Raw genomic sequence first — 22,747 nt, 5'->3', positions numbered from 1 at the left:
TTGGAGATATCAGCATATAGAGGGTATTTGCAACTACAGACAAGCTAGCGTGACCTAGGGTGACAATATGGGTAATGAAGAGAAGAGGGCTGAAGACTGAACCCAGGGCAATCAAACATTTACCTGTTGGGCAAAGGAGAGGGAATCAACTAAGAAGTCTAAAAAATGAGTCACTGGAATGAAAGAGGAATACAAAGAGCATATACTATTGCAAAAGTCAAGTGAAGAAAATGTATATTTATTGACTATATCAAAAGCACTGAGAGCCTTAGTATGATGAGGACCGAGAATGGAGCAACTATTGGATTTAGCAACATGGTGGTCATCGTTAACTTTGATATTGTTAATTCTGAGTAGTGTGGAAGGAATGTTAAATTGGGAAAAAGTGAAGATAAGAATGAGAAATTAGGAAGTAGAAATAATGAATATAAAAAAATAGTGCCAGATGTTGGGGATAGATAAGTGAAAATGACAAGGTCCTTGTCTTCAAAGAGGGCTCTTGTATGTGTAAGATAAACCTTTTATCAATAATCCCTGAAAAATATGCTTCTCTCTTGACACAAAGGGATTACATTTATATTAATTAATGAGCACTTTCTAAAGACCATTATAATAGTAAAAGAAAAATTTAAGCTAAATAAAACATTTTATTAAGAACACAAAATCTTCAATGCATTAAACATTTTATTATCAGGTTGTTTATGTTTAAACTAAAAATATATTTTATATATCATCACACAGGTTAAAATGCTCAAATATCAGTGTTCAGAATATGACTATTCAAAAAGAACTGCAGACATTTAAAAAACATGTTTTCTTTGTCCTATTTTCAAAATCTTCCTAGACAGGATGTTAGACAACTACCACATATGATATGTGTGAATGATTACGATAAATGTGTCCTTTGCAACAAAAAGTCTGAAATTTTATGTAATTATAGCCATGCTGAATGAATAGTTTAGAATAATGTACCACTGTCATCAAATCATATCTTCATTTACACGTGTAATCCATTTTGCACAATGGTTCCAACTCAGTGTGTATGTAATTAAATTATAAGGTGCAGTAATAGCTGCTGCTGAGTTGAAATTTTGCTTTTTCACTTTTAAGAAATGAATAGAAAACATGGTCCAGTGAACATCAAAGTACTTTTTCGAGACTATTAAATCTCATCAAAGAGGTCTTCTGGGCTGCTGTTTCTCAGAGTTTCCAAAGACATGTTTTCAGCTGAGATGTGCCCCTTTTTCAATGTCTCAGGTAACGAAGAATCAAGTCTAGAGTTAAAAAGAAAATCAAGATAGTTTTATTTTTAAAAACTTCCATTATAGAGTAAAAGAAAATGAAGAGACATATAAGCGAAATGACAGTTAGATCCTGTTTCAGAATTGGTTTACAGATTTATTTCCCTATTTCCTTCTTGCTGTTAACTATAAAGAAAGAGATGAAGGGCATTTAATTTCTTTAACTTCTTTAGAATTAATTTTTTTATGCTGAGTTAATGAAATTTCAAGAGTCTACAACAATACTCATGATCAAGGTTGAGAAATAAAGTATCCTATCCTCTGTGCTTTTCTGCCATGATACAGAAGACTTTTCAAGTCTTTAATGATTTCATCACAATGTACATTTTCCTTTGGCTTCCTTAAGTTCTACCTATTAACATGCATTTTAATCTCTTCGTAGCAGAAAGTTCTGATCACATGAATTTCCTTTAGTGGTCAGTTGATTATAAGCATGTAGATGACTAAGAATGACACTTCACATTTATAGCAGTTGCTGATGAAATGTTGATCCACATTCATTTACTGAATCTACATTTCTTCATTTAATAAACTAAAGTATATTCAGGCTCAGTACTGCAGTTACTATTTCAATGGATTGACCTCTATATTTATGTAAATATCTTCCATGAGTCCTACAATAATAGGCTTGTTCACTGCCGTGATCACTGTTGATCTGTTAACTCGTCTTAGGAAGAGTGAGCTGGAGGATAACTGAGCTCAATCAGAAGTAAAGCTGAGGAATGTGTATTAATAACCTTGTATAAACCTTGTCAGAGGTTCTCCATGCAACCTAAATAAAATATGCTTAATATTAACAATTAGAGGTGGCTTCTGGGGTAATTATGATTAGGTTTAGTCAACCCAGTAATCTCAGTAATAATACTCCCAAAATTCCAACTTTGAAGGCAAGGGAGGAGTCAGAGCAGCATGGTAGAACTGAAAAAACATGGGACTTGAAGTCAGGACACACAAGTTTGAATGCAGGTCTATTTCTTCTTAGCTACATGACCTTAGGCAAAGTCATTTAACCTAACTGTAATACTGTTCTTTTACCTGTAAACTGAGATAATATCTGCCTCAGAGGGGGTCTAAAGATTAAATTAGTTGATGTAAATGAAAATGTTTATATATTTCTACAAAACATTTGGAAACTATTATTATTACCTGCTAATATTACATAAACTACATAAGAGCTTCTGCTAGTAGCAGAATAAAAGAATAATCAACTAAACCACCAAAATATCAAGTATGTTTAGATGATGAATATTTTAAAAAGCCTGCACCGATACTTAGTTTCACAGATTATTAGAAATGAATACACCACAGGGTCCTTCTTAGCCTCCTGATTGCATACAATTAACCACGATTGCCTGCCACTAGACCTGAGACATGTTCTGTCTTATCCTGAGCAAGCCAAGTTCAGACAATATTACCACTACAGGAATGCCAAGGTGCTAGGCATTAGTATACTGTCAAGATGACAAACACTACCCTCTGGGAGTTGCAATTTTAAAATTAACAATAAATACAGACATAATTATTGTAACATGTAATTAAATAACTAAAAATATATTTCATAGGAGGAGAAAATGATACAGCATGAAATAAATGTATAATTATTACATGTATAAGTTTTCAATGCCAGCTCAAAACACATTAAACATTTTTCTTTGTCCCTAAATGTCTTAGAGGTGCTTTTACTTTTCCTAGGCAAAAGAGATAACTAAATTATTTCAGTTAAAAAGTAAGACATGGAAAAATTTCATAATTTTGTTTATTGTCTAGACATTATGCAATCAGAACATAGAGATCTATCAATTTCATTTTAAAAAATCAACTTAAGACAAAATGACAATTCTGAAGTGACAAGTTTGAAAGAAATAGATTTGTGGTGCTTCATTTATGATTCTCATCTTCTGAAGTCACAGGAGCTTAGGAAGTAGATTTTGACTCTTGCTCATTGTGTCTTGTCATAATAGGTACTCAGTAAAAGGTGTTCAGTGAATGGAGATCATAATTCGATAGCTTTCATATCCATGGTAAGTCAATGGAATATATTTAGAACTCTCCCCAAGACAAAACAAAAAAGTTTTATTTTTATAAGTAATAAATGTTTACGAAAAGACTTTTTGTAAATCCTGAAAAGCATAAGAAGGAATATAAAATGCCTGTTATCCTATTTTGCATTTTTTGTATTTTCAAACATTTTTTAACAAAAATGGGATCATTCTATACATTTATACTTTTACAGCTTGAAAATTTTACAGTATATTAGAGATGTCTTCACATGCTGATCTACATTCATCATTAATTTTCATTTGGATGTACTAACCACTAGTCCACTGATAGATTTTGGACTGGTTTCCATTTTCAAATACTCTTATAAATAACACAACAATTAATATCCTTGTGCATATATTTTAGCATATTTATCACCTTATTTTTTCATGAACATGCTTGTTTCAGACATTGTGCTCAGAGGTATAAATCGAAAGCAAATAACTCATAAAACTTGTATCTAAAGTCTTAATAGAAAGTGAGCTAAACAAGTGATTTAGTGATTTGAAATTTGGGAGTTCCTTGCTATCTAATTAAATTACAGTCATTAGTTATGGCTCAGTTTAAATTCTAAGCCCTCCACGAAGACTTTTTATTTTGACTTTCTACATTCAGGTTAATTTTTCTTTCCTCTGATCATTTAGAGTACCTAATGTCTATACCCTATATTTCAATATATAGTTTTTTCCATTTAATCAATGCTGTATTTGTTGAGTGTACACTATGAACCCCTCACTGTATTAGGAAAATCTAATAAATATGATAAAGGTAACACATGATTCATGCCTTCAGAAAGCTTTCAGTTAAAGATTTTACTTTATTTAGTGTTTTTCAAATGTGTTTTTTCATCCTAAAAATTTTATGAATAGCTTAAAGGTAAGAACTATAATATAATTTGTCCACAAAGGGTAATTTCTCCCTTTAGGAATCTCTATAAACATTATATCAATATTTAGGGTTCAGGTAGATTTTTAGATAGTTTTCCATGGGCAACATGGTTCAATAGGAAGAATTCTGAATCCAGGGCCAGGAGATCTTTATTTATGCTCCACCACACAGAGATCTGGGTTGGGTCACTGAACCCTTCTAGACCTCTGTTTCTTCATTTAATTTGTGGAAAGTTAGGGATACTATAAATGATTTTGGTGCTCTTTAAGTCCTTGAATTCTGAGACAGTTATGCTCAAATAAATTACTTTACAAAATACCAGTTCTCAAAAAATATTTATGGAATAAATGAATAATGTGCATTAAAGAGGAAAAGCAAATGACAGAATAAGAAACTGTAAAGTTAAAGGCTAAGGCATAAGAGATTTTATAAATAAAGGGAATAAAATGAAGCTTCTTTAGATAATGACTGCCTCGCTAAAAGATGGTTTAAGTTCTCAATCATATAATTACAGAGATTCCTATGTTCTATTAGTTTAATTTCACACTGCATTAAAATACACACACACACACACACACACACACACACACTAGAACTTGAATCAAATTTGTACTACTGTCATCTAATTAACAATGAGTAGTGTAGATCAAAAGCTAGATTTGGCAAAAAAAAAAAAAAAGTTTCATCCAAGGAAAGTTTCTTTAAAGTGTTAGAATGAATGATTGACTTCTCTTTTAACTTTCTGCCTGTTGAATTACCAACATCTTTTAAAGTGATATTTCCAGGTATTAGCTAATTTTGTAAAGACATTTTCTCAGGCAAGTTTAAAATATTACGACCATAGCTGGAACAGTAATCTTTTCTTATTCAAATGAGAAGCATTAGCATTGCTTGGAGTGAGTTATTTGCTTTTTGTAACATATTCTGAGAATAATATTTCTGCAACATGTCAAGGCACCAACCTCAGCAAATAGAGAGGTCCAGGAAAACGTTTAATGATTAATGGCACTGTGACACTTAAAGAATCATGGTCACTTGACTTCTGACACAAACACTGGTTCCAAAATCAAAAATCAATATTTATGTGGCCTAACTATATGTCTACCTGCACAAGACACATAAAATTCAATTCCAGGTAAATTAAACACGTAATGACAAAGGCAACATTTTAAAGCTTTTAGAAGAAAAGAGAATGTTTTTAGTATCTTGGGACAAGAAAGTTTTTTAAGGCAGAAATTGAAAACCAGAAAGGTAAAGCTTGATAAATTCAATTACATTAGAAGTACTTCTATTCATCAATAGATATCTTAAAGGAAACAAAAAAATAAGTCACAAACTGCAAGGAGGTACTGCAACATACACCACTAACAAAGGATTAGTACCCAAAGCACTCCTACAAACAATTAAAAAAACCCAGCATAATTTAAAAACATATGGCAGGCAAAGACTACAGGAACTCCCAAGAAGGAAGAACAGTGGGGGTAAATAAGCATATGATGATAAGCTCAACTTCGTTAGTTACCAAGGAAATGCAAATTAAAGCCACTATGAAATATTTTACACCAGATTAGCTAAAAAGTTAGCTTAAAATGTATAACAATATCAAGGATTTCAGAGGATGTGGAATAATTAGAAAAATTATTGCTGGCGGAACTGCAAATATTTGAAACCACTTTAGAAAACAATTTGGCAATAACTGCCAAAGTATACGAAGACGTGTGCACCTCTAACCCAGGATTTCCACTCCTACCTATATATCCTAGATAAACATTTGCATATGTGTGTGTCAGAAGATATGCACAGAATCATAGGTGTATTGTTTATAATAGTGAAAAACTAAAAACTACCCAAATGTCTTTTCACAGGAAAATAGGCAAATAAATCATTGAATTTTCACACAATGGACTGCCATATATATATATACATATATATATATATACACACACACACACACACACACACACACACACATGCATGAATCTTCAAGCATACCTTTAAGCAAAAGGGCAAGGCACAAAGGAATACACATGGTATGATTCTATTTAAGTTCAAAAACATGCAAACTATGCATTATTATTTTATTCTTTGAACAATGGTGTTTGTGTGCGTGTGCGTGTGCGTGTGTGCATGTGTGCAGTATGTGTCAGTGTATCTGTGTATGTATATATGTAATAGGTCTGGATTTTATTTGCTATTCCATGACAGTGTTCTCAGATTTCTACATTTTGTATTAATAGCTTTGGCTATTGTGAAGATGGTGATACAGAAGAGGAGCAGCGTTAATATTAGGCATAAACAGTTTAATGTCGGACATAATCGGTGAGTGTGAAGTGCCTGCAGGGTCTCTAAACAGAGATAAATGCTGAGTAAGCATGTGACTATACAGGTATAGCCCTCAGGAGAGAGGTCTGGACTAGCTGTACAGAGACAGTCACTGCCATGTCACTGACCACTAAAGGCAAATGAGTTGGAAAGATCACCCAGAGAAGAGTCTATCAGAGAAAAAAGGTTTAGTATGGAATACTGGAGAATATTAAAATTGTAGGAGCACACAGCTAGAGAGAGGGGAATGAGTAAAAGGAGGTTGAAAAGGAATGATTCAAATGGGATGAGGAGACCCAGGGAGCAGCGTTGTTACAGAAGCCAAAAGCAAGTTTATTTTGTGTGCCCACAGCTTGTGCTGCGTCCACTTGTCACCTAAATGTTGGCTCTGTGTAGAACTCTGACTGCCGAACCCGTAAACACACTTTAGATAAATTATTTTCATCCACTGTAAATTATCTAGAGTTGAGAAGAAAAGTCTGGAAGGATACTGCTATGCTCATGATTTATTACAGACAAGCACAGTCAATGTTTTCTTTTGGGACAAACGAAGTCTCAAAATTCTTGGACTGCGATAGTCACAACAAAAATCTAGCAAATGTTCAATTCCTGCCTATCCACCAAGGCGGGGCATTCTGAGGTGGCTGTTTCTCTCACATTAAAAACAAAAAGTATATACAACTTTGTTTTGCCACAAACTTCCCTGGCATCCCGCTATCTCTTCTCTACCTCTCCTCTGGGACTGGGATAAAGCTTAGATGTGGGGAGAGGGATGAAGATGAGAGGTAAGGGCAACCTGATGATTGGCTGGGAAGTACATTATTTGGTAATAATAATAGCCAAATATCTAATAATTTCCTTTTTTAGGAGGAAGATGTATTAAATCAAACATTTAAAATGACCTCAAAAAACAGCCAAATCAAAATATCAAGTACTTGCTGCCATTAAGTAACTAGACAGCTATCAGATTGACCTTAACAGAGTTCTCATTATGGAATAAATTCAATTATAAAAACATCTTTTAAATGAAAAAGTTTTAAATAATGTGCTTAAAGATTTGACATCACCAAAGTTACCACTGTATTTTCAAAATGTTGGTATTTTCAAAAATGTTTGATCTTAGAGTACATGGGAAAAGTAGTCTACAAATTTCTAGTTGACCTTATAAAAACCAAAAACATCTCCTAAATAAATTAACAGACTGAAGTCATCAGGATTCGGTAAAACCAGTGTTGAACATTGTCTGGAATTCACTAGGCCTAGGTGCCATTTCATCAGCCTGAGAAAATGAAAGAGGAGCTGAAATTTCTGGCAACCAAAATGGCAAATAAAAGAAATTGCATTTGTTATTTTCAATTAAATTCCTAAAGACAGTTTTCCAATAAGTAAGAGTTTTGCTCTTTAAATTCAGCAAGAGCAAAAAGGAAATGAAAACATGCCTTTGAAATAAGTGATTTTGAATGAAATAAAGAGAATAATAAAGAGTAAATAAATTTAATGCTAAAATATACTTATATGCCTTATAGATATTAGGAAAGGATGATAATTCTAAAATTTTCCTGTAATGTACATATATTATGGACTTGAAAGTAAAATTATCTAGTTCTACATAATTTCATTTTTAAAGTCAACCACCAAGATAAATATATCCAGAATCTACAAGGATGCTAACCATTTATGCAGGAATTTCATAATAAGAAAGATTTTGTCACTCTTGCTGTACTTTATTCATATAAATAATATTGTCCTGGTAATTCATTAGATAACCAATATCAAAGTCCATACCATGTGTACTCACCATTAAATTGGTACTAATTTATCAACACTTAGGTACACATATCCATATATGTGTAACATTCATCGGGTGTTGGGCAGGTGGGAGGAGGGGATGGGTAAACGCACACCTAAGGGGCGCAGAGCACACCGTCTGGGGGATGAGAACGCTTGTAGCTCTGACAGGCAGTGAAAGGCAATTTATGTGACCAAAGCATTGGCACCCCCATAATTTTCTGAAATAAAAAAATCAATACCTGAAATATATTAAACTCTATTTTGTCCTGTATTCATTGTGAGTTTTCAAATAGCATAGGTGACATTTGCACTGTTGATCTATGCCTATAAAAGTAGAAAACTGTCACCCTGAGAAAAAGTTTTTCTCTATAACTTTGATTTTAAGACAAGCCAGGTAACCTGTGAGCTAACTGCTGCTGGCTGTGCAACAAATGAAGCCTCCCTCCCTAGCCTAGAAGCTTCTCCAGTGGGAAGACTCTAACTTTATTTGTCCTCGCACAATATGTGGCACATAAATGTTTCACTGATTGTATGTATTAATTAATGAACAAATAATTGAATAAATAAGATAAACAGTACTAACAAGAAGGCACAATAAAGTTAAGCAACCTGCCCAAAGCCACATAGGCAGTAAGCACGGAAGTGAGCAGGCAGGTAAGTTGGTGACAGAGCCAGAGTTTTAGCCTTGGTTTCCCTCTTTTTAAAATATATACCAGTGTATGGGGGTAACTAAATCTTATTTCTACTCCAGAGGATGTTTTTATTCTTCTTAGGAAGGCAGCTTGGTTGTATGCAGTGTGTCTCAAAAAGTAGTTCTGTGAGATACTCTCTAAAAAATGAGAGCTGTAGTCCAAATGTTTGGAAAATATTTATTTTCCTCCACTAAGTCCTGTGTTTCATGTGCATGCTATATATTAAGAGCTACGAAAATTTCTTCCATAAATAAACCTGTTAATTAAATTATTAGGTAAAATGAAAGCAAGGTGCAGAAGAGTGTGTGTAGAAAACTAGAGTGTGTGTACAAACATTATACATGTGTGTGTATTTATGTATATGTGTGTATATATGTTGTATGTCTAGAATAGCTCTGGAAGGATACACAAGTAAGTGGCAATGGTTGAGAGGAATTTGGATTGAGAGACAGGGATATCTTTTGCTGGATATTCTTTTAAACTGCTGGAATATTTTTTAAAAAACCGTTATATAGAGAGTATATTTTTCTAAGTGCTTTAAGAAAAAAGAAGCTTGTTTAACCTAGGTTTTCCAAATGAACTTGGCAGCAGAAGCCTGTTTTCTCACAATCCTTCCACCATTAACCCAAGAAACTAGTGTTCTCTAAAATAGGCTGTTGTTCCCTAAGAAAACAACATGTACCAGCCTGAACCCAAAAGCTTAGTGGTCCAATAAAAGAAAATAAAAATACAGAAAAAGGAGGCAGAACACTACTTTTGGCTACAAAGAAAAGTGGAAAACACACAGGCAGACAATAATGCCATTACAAAAGTTAGTGATTTCTATCAAACCTGGGGCCAGGAGTGACAGTTTCACAACAGCGTGGAACCAGCTGCTTTAGTTTCCTATAGATTCTGCAACAAATTACCATAACATAGTGCCTTAGACCTGCACAAATTTATCATCTTACAGTTCTGGAGATAGAAAGTCTGACAGAGATCTCACTGGGCCAAAAGCTAGATGTTGGCAGAGCTGTGTTCCTCTCTGGAGGGGCTAGTGGAGAAGCTGTTTCATTGCTTTTTCCAGCTTCTAGAGGCCGCTCCCTTCCTTGGTCTTTGAAGCCAACAATGCCAAACGGACTCTTTCCCACATCACACCATTCTGACCTTGTTTGCTTTGTTGTATCTCTCTCTGACTCTCCTTTTCTACCTCTTTTCCACTTAAGGGCCTTTGTGATTACATTGGACCCACTTGGGTAATCCAGAATAATTTAGCTATTTTTAAAGTCAGTTGATTTGCAACTTTAATTCCATCTGCCTTGTGTTCTAACATAGTCTCAGGTTCCAGAGATTAAGAAAAAGACATCTTTGGGGTGGGGAGGGGGAGACACATTATTTTGCCTACCACTCCAACCTTAACCTTGTTAGGGCTCAATTGTTATTCCAAGCTACCAGTTTAAATACATTTCAGGAAAACTGAATATTGAAACAGTCCGAGTAAGAGCAGGACCTACAAAACCTAGAGCTGAAAGAAACCCCCAACCTGGTTGGAAGAGGCATCTGTGAAGTCAGGGCAGTATGACCTGATGCTCAAAAAAACCCCACACATTGGGTCTTATCTAGAGATTAACTGAAGCAGAATCGTTGAGACAGGCTGGCAACCACTGTCACCATCACCCATCACAGTATTTACTGAGTGCCTATCATGGGTCAGAGACTGAGATAGAGACTTGTGATAAAAAGTGAGCAAACAATCAACCTAAGGCAGAAGTAATACTGCCAAACTCCCCTAAATACATACTTACAGGAGCCCTTGTCTAGGAGATAACAAAATGGAAAGCTGATTCACTACAAAAGTTCTAAAGAGTAAGGCTGCTAAAGAACCATCATGGGCATGTGACCTGTGCTGCCAGTCACACAGGGCCACAAGCTTAAAAGGGCTTCATAGTTGGCTCAATGCTCTACTGAATATTTCCCTAGACTTCCCATGAAATGGTAGACGAAGGATGATTGTGCAGCCTGACTTGGTAAAGACAGACTATTTTATAACATTACCAACATCATATAATACCTTCTATGTAACTAATATGTAAAACTCACAAACTGAAAAACTATTTCTTTACAAGGTGTACTAATTCAACTTGATATTATGGGTGAACATAAAGAGAGTCACTACTCAAATTCTGGGAGATGTTCTGTCTTCAAGAGATATGTCAGAAAGGGGTCAAAGCACTGGAAGAAGGCAGCTGGAAATAATCTATACAATTCTTTGGCTTTCGATTTTGAATAAAAAAGATTAAACTTTTCAGTTAATGTTTAAAATATAACCAAACTGTAAAGTAAAACCAAAATGTATGTGGAGGCTGAATGCTTTTAAGACAAATCACTGTATCCCACAATCGGTAGCAATTCGCTGTGTAGGTAGGCAGCACAATCCACACAGGATAAAGTCTGTACCTCCGGAATTACTGGAGACAGACCTCTCCAACGTTTTTTGAACTAGACAAGTCTTTTACATGTATGGTACTACGATTCCAATAAAAATGTATATGTCGGTACTAAACTTTTATTTATCACACTAAAAATACATGAAGTAATCTCAAATGTTAAGTCAATCAAATCTACATAGAAAGCAGTTGACTACAGTTGTGTATCATGTTCACATAACTATATGAACTAAGCATACTATATACATTTTCTCACTGTGAAATCTTTATAATTACATAAATTTCCAACTTTTCAGGACTTTATATTGAACTAATGTTCATTTTGAGGAAGCAGAGTAAGTATAAGAGATGGTTCCATTAGTGCGCTGACTGATACAATGTGGTCTCATTTCTTTAAATGTCCTACTATACTCAATGGCTTAAGAAAAATATGAAAATGAGATTTTTACAATTATAATTCTCCCAAATTCACAGTGGAGGAAGCTTTCATATTCCATTCAGCAATATTAACAAGTTTAATAAAATTAATGTTTTGTAAAGGCATTGTTTTAATTTGCCAAAATGCAGGATTGGCTGTAGCCTTTGATTATTATGCCCTGAATGTATAAATTCAATAAATAATTAATTTAACAATTCAAACAACCACTCTTATCTAACTTATTTTATTTTGGTATTATAAGAAAGCTATATATCTCAGCCTCAGTCGTCTGTCACTTGAATTACTTATATAACTATTTACTGTGCTTGCCTTTCATTTTTTTCCCCCTCAGGCCATATTCCACACTGCTGATAATTAGTTACCTTTCTACAAGACAAATATGATTATTACTTTCCAGTCCTGCAAGGCTACAGTTGAAATTCCCTTGGAATAGATAGAAAAAAAAAATCATCACATAATCTCTAGCTTCAGATCCACCATCATTCTGGCTCTAACTATCCAATGCTCTTCCTCATCAAACTTCTTGTCATTCACCAAACACACCATTCTCTCTTAGGGTCTATACTTTTCCACACAGTTCCCTCTGCTTTAGGACTCTTCCACCTTCTTTACTAAGTAGACTCCTACTCATCCATCAAAGCCAAGTTCAGATGTCACTGCTTCTGTTAAGCCTCCAGGAAAGAAGGTCATTATCTCCTATTTACACAGAGTCTATCCTAAATCAAGTAGGTCTTCGTTCCAGAATAAACCACCCCAAACTTAGTGGTGCTCATATTTTCTGTGAGTCAGCAATTTGGACAGGGCACAGTGGGGATGGCTTGTCTCTGCTCCATGGTGTCAGGGCCTTAGCTGGGAATACTGGAAAGCTGAGGTTGAAACAGGCTGGGTTTGAAAGAAGACTCATTCACTCATGTCTGGTGCTTGGGCTGGAAGACTGGGATTGGCTACTGGAGAGTCTACAGTGGTTTGGCTTCCTTGCAACATGGAAGCCTTAGGTAGTCAGACTTCTTATATAAAAGCTTAGGGGCTCTAAGCACAAGTTTGCCTTTTCTGATTTAGCCTCTGAAAAATCACACAGCATCATTTCTCCTGCATTCTACTATTTACAAATAAGTAAAAAAGCCCACCCATATTCAAGGGGAGGAGACATAGAAATCATCTCTCAATGGAAGCAATGTCAACCACAGAGTTTAATTCTGCACATCTTTGTTACTTACATCTTAAGTAACTTGAGAACAGGGACAATAATATAGACTCATTGTTTCATTCAGAATTTAATTACTTAGAACAAAGAACTGAGTTTCTATTGAATAATTTACTAAAAATCCTCTTCTTGAGGGCATTTGCCTACTTTTTCTCTTAGAATTGAGTGTATATGATAGTCTCATATACAATTTACACAGACTATAATCCATTCCAGACCAAAAGTGCAACAATATAGACACAATGTACATTATCTGGGGCATGGGTACACTTATAACTTTGACTCAAACAATACAAAAGCAATTAATGTAACTAAAACGTTTGTACCCCTGTAATATTCCAAAATTAAAAAAAAAAAAGAAAAGAAAAAAACATTTAAACCTCATATATGGCTCAGCAAGGAAATTTTAATTTCTGCAACTATTGTTGCCCAGTAGTTAGCTCACTTTCCATTATGAGGCAACTTAAATTATTTACTTTTCCAAGTAGTTCTGGATGTTTATAAATTTATATACTTACAAGTTCACACTAACACCATTAGCGTTTAGTTATACCCCACTTTACTGGAATGTTTGGGGAGGGAAAGCTGTGGTTAAAAATGAACAGTGTTTTAATCCTTGTAGCTAAAATTCTCACTAACAAATGCTGGCTAACTTCTAAGCACACATATACTCAGAATCCAACTTCTGGAAGACTCTAGTTAGTTGGATTTTTTATTAGCTTAAGCTTCATTAAATTATTATTACTATTAAAGTCTCAGAAATGTTGTCAATTGAAACCTCTTCTATCTGGCTATTGAGAAACAACATGGCAAATAAGCAATCATATTTTTATTAATAATTCAAGGAAGTCAAAGCTGAAAGAAAATCTTCCAGCTCTGTATATCCTTTATTCTGCACAGACTGTGGCCCCTGTTCTGAACAGGGAACTATTACCATCAATCTCACAATCAATAACCAATCAAGAAGGAGAATCAGATTTTAAAAATCAGAAAGCATAAATGGAAATTAAAATGTTAAACCAAGAAATTCTAACACTTGTTTGGAATTAGGAAAGTTGTCATCCATAAATTCACATGTAGCCTCAAAAGACAGCCATGAAAATTGAACAGGCGGAAAGTATCCAGATTCTACAGTCTGATCATAATTTCCTTTAAAATATATATAACCTCAAAGCTTCCCGCAAAATGTTACTGGACCTCCACAGATAGGTAAACAAAGAAATCTTAATTCTTGTAAATGGCTGTCTAAAGTGTATCCTTCCATCACTCTCTGTAAAAATAGGCCCATATATGTCATATCATAAAAGAAAAGAGATGTTTGATATTTCCTATTTTATCACTGAACACTTTTCTATAACTAAGAAATCTGGAAGTGACTAGAAGGAACAATTAAAGAAACCCATTTGTAAGAACTTAAGTTTCCAGAAGGTAAGAACCATTGTTGCCTAAGTGTAGTTTTGCACATACAGAAGATTTGCAACTTAAGAAATGGTTGTTTTTTTAAAAAAGCTTATCTTAAACTCGGGACACATTTTTCAAAAATGTTTTAAATAACAGAGTTTTTCAGACTATTCTACAAAGGCTACTTAGTCTATGATCTAGATGAACTATTGGAAAGTAGTAATCATAAGAACTTAACTAATAGGCAACTCTATTGTTAAGAACCTATTTTTCATGCATTCCTTATTTGAACCAATATTTTCTCAGTGTCAGGCATTGTGCTAGCCACTGAGATGCAAAGACAAAACAAAACTACTCTCCTTGAAAATCTCACAATCTAGTTGATGAAAAATATATTTAAATAATTAATTATAACATGCAATGATGAAGTATGTAAAAAGTACTGATTTGTAGGATTAAAAACCCATTTTAAGTTTCAAATACAATGCCAGTAACAGTGTATCTTTCCTTATAGAAGGCCTATTTGTATTTGTAGATATATAAATAAAAATTCTCATGTTACATATACAATGCTATTCAATGTGTACTATATGGTCATTTCCCATAACCCTTGAAGAAATACTTGATTGTTAATGATTAAAAGTAACTTATTCATAACAGCAATAACTGTCTTCTTTGGTAAATTTTCTAATAAAGAAAATGGAGTTGATTGCTGTATCAGGCCATTATTTAAGAGAAAAATTTATTTATAGTCTAAATAAAATTTTATTTTATTAAAATAATAATAGACCCATCTAATCCAGACAAACCAAATGCAAATATCTAAATTTAGGTAGGATGGGTTTATAGGCTATTTCTGCACGTGAAGGTCCCTTCTAGGTCCAAAATTCTATTATTGTATTCTCAGGACATAAGAGAATAGTGTAGATTTCAGGTTTTATCCAAAGTTCTGATTCTAAATTATTTGTATTATCTCCTCCCCTTAATTTGCTTTGGATGTTAAATCATAATCAAATAAATATTCTATAGGGTAAAATAGTTACTATCTAAAATAAATTTGGAAAAGACAAATAATGAAGTTCCCTTATCACTTCTTAAGAAGACTAGGATTTCAAATACTACAGAAATTCTAAATCCTCTATAGATCCCAGTGGATGCTAGTAACCACAAAAATCATTTATTTTTTGGTATATAAAGTAATATATGCACATAAAGACTTCAAGAAATCCAGAAAAAAAAGAGAATAAAATAAAGATCACCTGTCTTCACCAGTTGGTATCTTAGTGTACTATTATAAATTTTTATTTCTATATACACATGATATACATATATACATAATCTTTTTAAAATAATTATACTATGATAAGTACTTTGTACCATCTTCCCCTTAATAATTTGTTGGAGAATACCTTTTTTTGTCAATAATTACAGGTCTACATAATTGTTTTTAATGACTTTATGGTATTCTGTTACAGTGAGGTACCTTAAAAATATAACTGAATCTTGATTCATAATCACAAATTATGAACAATTTAAAAACCTACTGTAAATTACATTTCAATAAACATTCTTGAATATACTCTTGCTAGGTAATGTTCTTAAGGCAACAAGTCTATTTGATTCTAATTGAAAACAGTTGACTATAACACTATAGTGCCTGAAGTTTCTTACTCATAAGAATGCTAGAGGAAGAAGTAGAGCTTACAGCTAAGAAAGTAACATACATGCTTTTTCCTATCTGGAAATTAAATTTTTTTAAATGGACATTGTATTTTGATACGATGTGATTTTTACCATAGGAAGATTAAAGCACTTCATAGATATAAAGACATTAATGGGAGCAACTACCACAGTAGTTGTCTGTATAAACCCGGAAAGAAAGATTAAATTTGGGGGGAATAGAGAGAGTATTTAGTAAAATACCTTTATATTACCAAAATAAGTTAGAAATTCTTTATTTTTCTCTTTAGAAACCATTCTCCCAACCCTTTACTTGGCAGTCATAAAAAGTTTTGTTACTACATATCAGAGGTGTACCTCATATATGTTATACATGGAATGCCATTTTTGTTCATTTATCTTGATGAATTTAGATTAGGCTATCTGACCTATTACAGATGATGAGTGTTTTGTTGGCTGCTTATGTAAGTGTGTAGGCCAAATTCTTCCTTATACCTGAAATAAATGGTTACTATTAACTTGGAAATAAGGCAAACGGGTATTTTTCACAGGATTCAGAAAGAGTTAGAACCCACAATGCTTCTAAGCCTAGCAAGCAGAGGGTAAATAAAAAGGAGTAAAAAACAAAGGTAACTTACACACCATGACACTGATATTTTAATTTCAGTATACATGGTTATACTTTGATCCCACTCTGCCATACAGGTAATTGAAAGGAATAATTTAAGAGGGAAAAAAATTACTTTTTAAAGAAGAGGACTTCGCCTTTTGTCTGTGCAAAAAAGAATTCTAACCAGAAATTTTAGATTTTCACATATAGCCTGGAGCTTCCTTTTATGTTGTTTAATTTTAGAGCTCAACATTCAAAATTCTGTTGGAAGCCTATGTAAAATTGCTAATCTCTCACTAAGGGTAACTAAAAGTATTAAATGTTTTCCTTATGCTTAGGACTGTATTAAGCTCCTCATTCGTGTAATTTTCACAGAACACTATGTCCTTATAGTCTCTATTTTTCAGAGGAGAAAACAAAATCTTAGATATTAAAGTGACTCATGGAGGTCTCACAACTTACAAACTGGCCAAGGAAGGACTTGAACTCAGGCCTGCCTGCCTTCTCCATTCTCCTAACCAATACCTCTTTCCCTTTTTTCCCCCCTTTGCCTCAAGTATCTTTCCCTTCATCACTATGAGCCCAAATTCTATCCACTCTGGAAAGCACAGCCAAAAAGCTCCATCCCTCATGAAACTTGCCTTGAATTTTGCCTCTTTATAATCTCATATCACACATCACTAGAGAATGACTCTAACGTAAAGTAAACTAATTCTGCTCAAAACAACATAGTCTTATGTGTTACCTGGCTAATTACAATGTGTGAAATTAAAAGCAGGTCCATTTATAGCAAATACCTCTTAAAGCACAAAAGGTGTTTACAGTCAGATTATACACTCTATTTTTTCTTAAAGTCATTAACATCACCATTCTGATTGACTAATACTTAGCAAGCACTCAGAAGTGAATTATGCTTTGCTGGACACTGTCTGCATCATATTAAATTGACATGGTCACTGCCTTCTTTGAGCTCACAATCTAAAACAGATGCCATGGTATAAACGAACATAAAAAGAGATAAAGGTGCCTGCATACATCTGCTCAATGATTGAAATACATTGCATGAAATATTTATATTACGTTCTGGTCACAGTGAAAGTGGTGTGTGTGTGTGTGTGTGTGTGTGTGTGTGTGTGTGTGTGTGTGTGTGAAGAAGATTGAAATGTTCATATTAAGGAAGGGTTGAGGTAAGGATTTTTCAAATGCAAGTTTTGTCTGTACGGGAAGGCAACAGCTCACATCTGTGCAACTGAGATTTTATTAGAAGAATACAGATGTCAATCACACAGAATAACCACTGTACACATGTGAACCAGATGCTTCCGTGTAAAATAACCCAGGGTGTTTCACAGATGAATCACTGAAAACGTAATTACACACCAGTCCTAGTTTATTAGTAACAGGTCCACTTCTGTGGAAGCCATATGGTACTGTCCACCCTGAAGTAGTGAAAAATACAAAAATGGGTATTTGGAGATTTCAAATATAAAGTCTTCTGCTGCTGCTTTGCTCTATTATCCTTGTGAGGAGGTAAGTGATGATTACATGTTTTCAGTCAGATGTCTTTGGGACATATGTGTATCACTGTCTCTTACTAGTAAAGGATGTTATATCAACCGAAAAGAAATTGTTTAGTGGCCAGACAACTCCTATCTATCTAATCAATGACTGCTGGGGTAAATATTCCTTTAAAATATCTCAGAATGTCAGCTCAGTATTGGGCTATTATGAAAGATTTCTTTTGCAGATAGTTTAAATGTTGATTCAATATGTATGGATTCATTGCAGACAAAGCACATGTAAAAGCTGTCAGGAAACCTCTATGTTTTATAACATTGAGTCTTAGACCTACAAGGGTCACTAGTCTGTGTTTCATAAAGCTGTCTACCTATTTACATAATCAATTTGCTTGTTTTCTTCATGTGTTAGAGTAGCAACTGACAAGTAGAAATGGAACTCTTTAGTTAACAGCAAAGCCTTTTAAGAGGAGTTTAATTTTCTTCCACAAAGAGACTCTTTAAAACAAGAAAAATCAGCAAACTGAACTATACTGCTTTGGAGTATTGTATCTTATCCATCCCTGCTGTACTTCAATGCTGAGGTAGAGACAGTTTTAAATAGCCTTCAAAAACTGAGGCCTTTGGGACATAATACTATGCAATATTTTAATGCTTCACTCTGGGGTTTGCTTTTGTTTACTGTTTGCCTACATTAGTCAAAAAAAGAAAAAAAAAATGTCCTGACAGGTAGATCTTGCTACGTCTTCTTTCTCTCCAGCCTTAAAATGTTTTCGTAATAGCATTAAAAGGGAAAAACCTAACCTGTTATCTTAAATTGCTCCTCAATGATTTCAATTATTTAAAAATATTTTTATGTAATATTTGATACATACAACATACATATAATATGTAACATACATATAAGTTATAAAGCATACTAAGAAACCAAACCCCTGAAATGCTACCACCTAACTTTACCAATTTTACCACCAAAATTACCAATGTGGTTACATCCAATCTGTTTCCCCTGTCTCCCCACAGAGGTATAATCTAACTCCATACTGTGTGTTAATTATTCCCTTGCCTTAAGAAGAAAAGTTTTATTACACATACACATATACTACTAAATAATATATTGTGTAAACACTGCTTTATTTTTGAGCTTTATACCAATGGAATCACACTGTGGCTAGTTTTCTGTGACTTGCTTGTTTTACTTAACTTTAAATAACTATAATACATCCATCTCAATAATTTTCAATGTTATATTATGTGATTAGATAATTTATTTTTATTATTTTTCCTAAAACAATACCACTATGGACATTTTTATATAAATTATTTAGAGCACATGTACTAGATTTTCTCTTTGTATAGCATGGATTCCTGGGTCATAACCATATGTGACTGTTTAACTTTTTTAAATAAAATGATGCCAAATTGTTTTCAAAGTATCTAATTTCCACCCCCAATAGTGGTGTGTAAGAATCCCTGTTGATTCATTTCTATCCAACACTTAACATTGTCAGAACTTTATATTTTGCCAAAATCTTTTTCTAGCATTAAAAAGTATTTCCTCCTTTTACACTGAAAGAAAAGTTACAGACACAGTATCATCTGAAGGTAAGTTGCTAATACAATGCCCATGTTCCCTCCAAATACTTTAGTATTTAGTGAGCATTAATGTCCTTATATATATTTTCCTACTTAACCAGAATATAAACCATTCAAAACAGAACACTAACATGGATACATTACTGCCATCTAATCCTCAATCTCCATTCAGAATGTCCAAAATCGCATATTAGTTTAACAGTTACATCTCTGTAGTCTTTTTCCTCAGTTCTTCAGTCATCTCTTGAGGTACTTTTGACAATAATTGGCCAACTGATATCTTAGGATGTACCTTAGTTTGAATTTGCTTGATACTTCATCATGGCTTGATTAAAGTTTTGCACCTTTGGCAGAATTATGACAGAAGTGTTGCTGTGTTCTTATTGCATTTGATCAGGTGCTGTATGGTTTCAATTTGTACCATTACTGATGATGTTCACTTTGATCATGAGGTCGGCTACGCTTTTCTACTGTAAAGTTTCTCTTTTTCGCTTTGTAATTAATAAATGTTTTGTGGACAGGTAATGATCCAGACCATATTTTCATATGCTTAAAAGCTATTTGGGTATTTCTTCTTTTCTGGAATGGCTGCTTAAGTCTTTGGCCCATTTTACTACTAGGTTTCTTGGGTTTTACTTACTGACTCAGAGAATACAAATCCTTTGTCAGTGATATGAGTAGCAAATATTTTCAGTACGTGGGCTGTCATTTTCTTTGTAATGTCTTTTGATAAACAAGCTCTTTATTTTAATGCTGTCAAATTTATACATTTTTTTCTTCTATGAGTTGTTGTACTCTTTCAGCCTTATTTAAGAACTCTTCTCTTCCTCAAAACTTTAAAAATATTCTCCAGTGTTTTCTTCCAAAAGTTTTAAATTATTACTTTTTATGTTCACATTTTTAATACTCTTGAAATTCATTTTCAATTTTCCTAATATCATTTATTATGTAGTTGATCCTTTCCCTAGTGAACTATATTACTACTTTTGCTATATACCATATTAGCATATAAACATGAGCATATTGTTTGACTCTTCTATTTAGTTTACTTGTTGTCGATCCCATTGTCAATACCATACTTTACTAATTATTATTCCTGTATAATAAGTCATAATATCTGGTAGAGAAAGTTATTTCACTTTATTCTTCTTCAGGACTACTTTGGCTATTCTTAGCCTTTTGTTCTTCTATGTAAATTTCAGAAACAACTTGCCAAAATCTTGTTGGGATTTTGATGACAAATGAAATGAATATACAAATAATTTGGGGAGAATTGAAATCTTTGATATTGAATCTTCCTGTCCTTCAAAGTTTATAATTTGCTCCATCTTTTTATAATTTAATCCTTGTATATTTTGAATTATGTTTTCTAACTATGTGACACTGGCATATAGAAATGCAATTGATTTTTATATTTTATTATATATTAAGCCACTTTGCAAATTCTGTTATTAATTCAAAGTATTTGTAGATTCTTCTGGATTTTCTATGTAGGCAATCATATGTACTATGAATATTAAAAATTTTCTTTCTAAGACTTGCACATGAAGTTTATCATATAGTTCTACTTTAATCAATGTGGCATATTGTAATTATTTATTCCTTCCTGAAATAAACCCAACTTTTTCATCAAATATTTTTTCAGCTTTAATGAGGTTTAATTGATAAATTAAAATTGTATATAGTTAAGGTATACAACTTGATATTTTCATATATGTATACACTGTGAAATTATCACCCCAGTCAAGTTAATTAACATATTCATTACCTCACATAGTTACCTTTTCTTTTTTTTGTGGTGAGAACACTTAAGATCTATTCTTTTAGCAGATTTTGAGTATATAATACAGTATTATTAACTATAGTTATATTTCTGTATATTAGATCTCCAGAATTTATTCATATTGCATAACTGAAACTTTGTATCCTTTGACCAACATCTCTCCCAGTTTCCCCCTCATTACACCATATTTTTTTTATGCTTTAAGAAAATCTGTTGCTAGATTTATTTTGCTGATACTGGTCAGGATATTTACCTTTATGGTCTAGCAAAAGACTGGCCTGTGATTTTCCTGTTGTAAAATTCTCTCCAGCTCTTTTGTTTGTTTGTTTGCTTCTGGAATCAAGGTTATGTTAGCCTCATAGAATGAGTAGGGAGAATTCTTCATTTACTTTTCTGGGAAAATTTGATCATTTTGAAATAATTTGTTCCTTGTGAAATCTGAGGACTTTCTTCCAGAGAGGATTTGTGCTTATTCCACTGAAAGCAGGGGGCAATACCCAAGGATACTCACTCAGGGCCCAATATAGTCTCTCAGCTGCTGTGCTCAATCAGCATTTTCAGTGTAGCCCTACTTCTCAGTTTATTTACTGCCCACAGAAAGCTGTCTGCTTTGGCTTCAGCTTGTTGTAGTTCTGAAGATTTCCCATAATTTTAAATGCATTTTTGTATGTGCTATAAAAAGTACATTTATAATTTATGTAGGATTTAGCTGTATTTTAGTGGAAGAGTCTCTCAGAATGTCTAGCTTGCCATATTTTCAGAGAGGGCTTCAGTGGTTTTAACTTAAAGTTATGCAGTGCCTTGTCATGGAAGAAGCCTCAAGTTTGGAACCAGATGAGGCTGAGTTAAAATTTTGGATTTGTCACTTTACTGATCATGTGATCTTGAGGAAGTCAGAACTTTTCTGAGCCTGTCTGCTCTTTGAACTGGGGATACTAAAACCCAACTTCATATGGCTCTTCAAAAGTATATAGCTAAATATAACTGGCATTTACTGAGCACTATGAGCCAGATACTGCTACAAGTACTTATAGGTTATTAACCCATTTAATCTTCA

At 33.5% G+C, this 22,747-nt stretch overlaps 1 protein-coding gene across 1 annotated transcript in view; it reads right to left on the bottom strand.

Moving 5' to 3' along the window:
• Positions 1-666: 666 nt before the first annotated feature.
• Positions 667-22,747, bottom strand: part of XRCC4 (X-ray repair cross complementing 4) — a 221,872-nt gene continuing 199,791 nt past the window's right edge. Inside the window, exon 8 of the mRNA XM_045566379.1 lies at positions 667-1,274. Coding sequence (XP_045422335.1) covers positions 1,163-1,274 — 112 coding nt within the window. The 3' untranslated portion in view covers positions 667-1,162. The remainder of the gene's footprint in view (positions 1,275-22,747) is intronic.

The sequence above is a fragment of the Lemur catta genome, chromosome 12, assembly GCF_020740605.2.
Source record: "Lemur catta isolate mLemCat1 chromosome 12, mLemCat1.pri, whole genome shotgun sequence".
NCBI lineage: Eukaryota > Metazoa > Chordata > Mammalia > Primates > Lemuridae > Lemur > Lemur catta.
The sequence above is the reverse complement of the archived record's forward strand: the minus strand, read 5'-3'. Positions and strand labels throughout refer to the sequence as shown.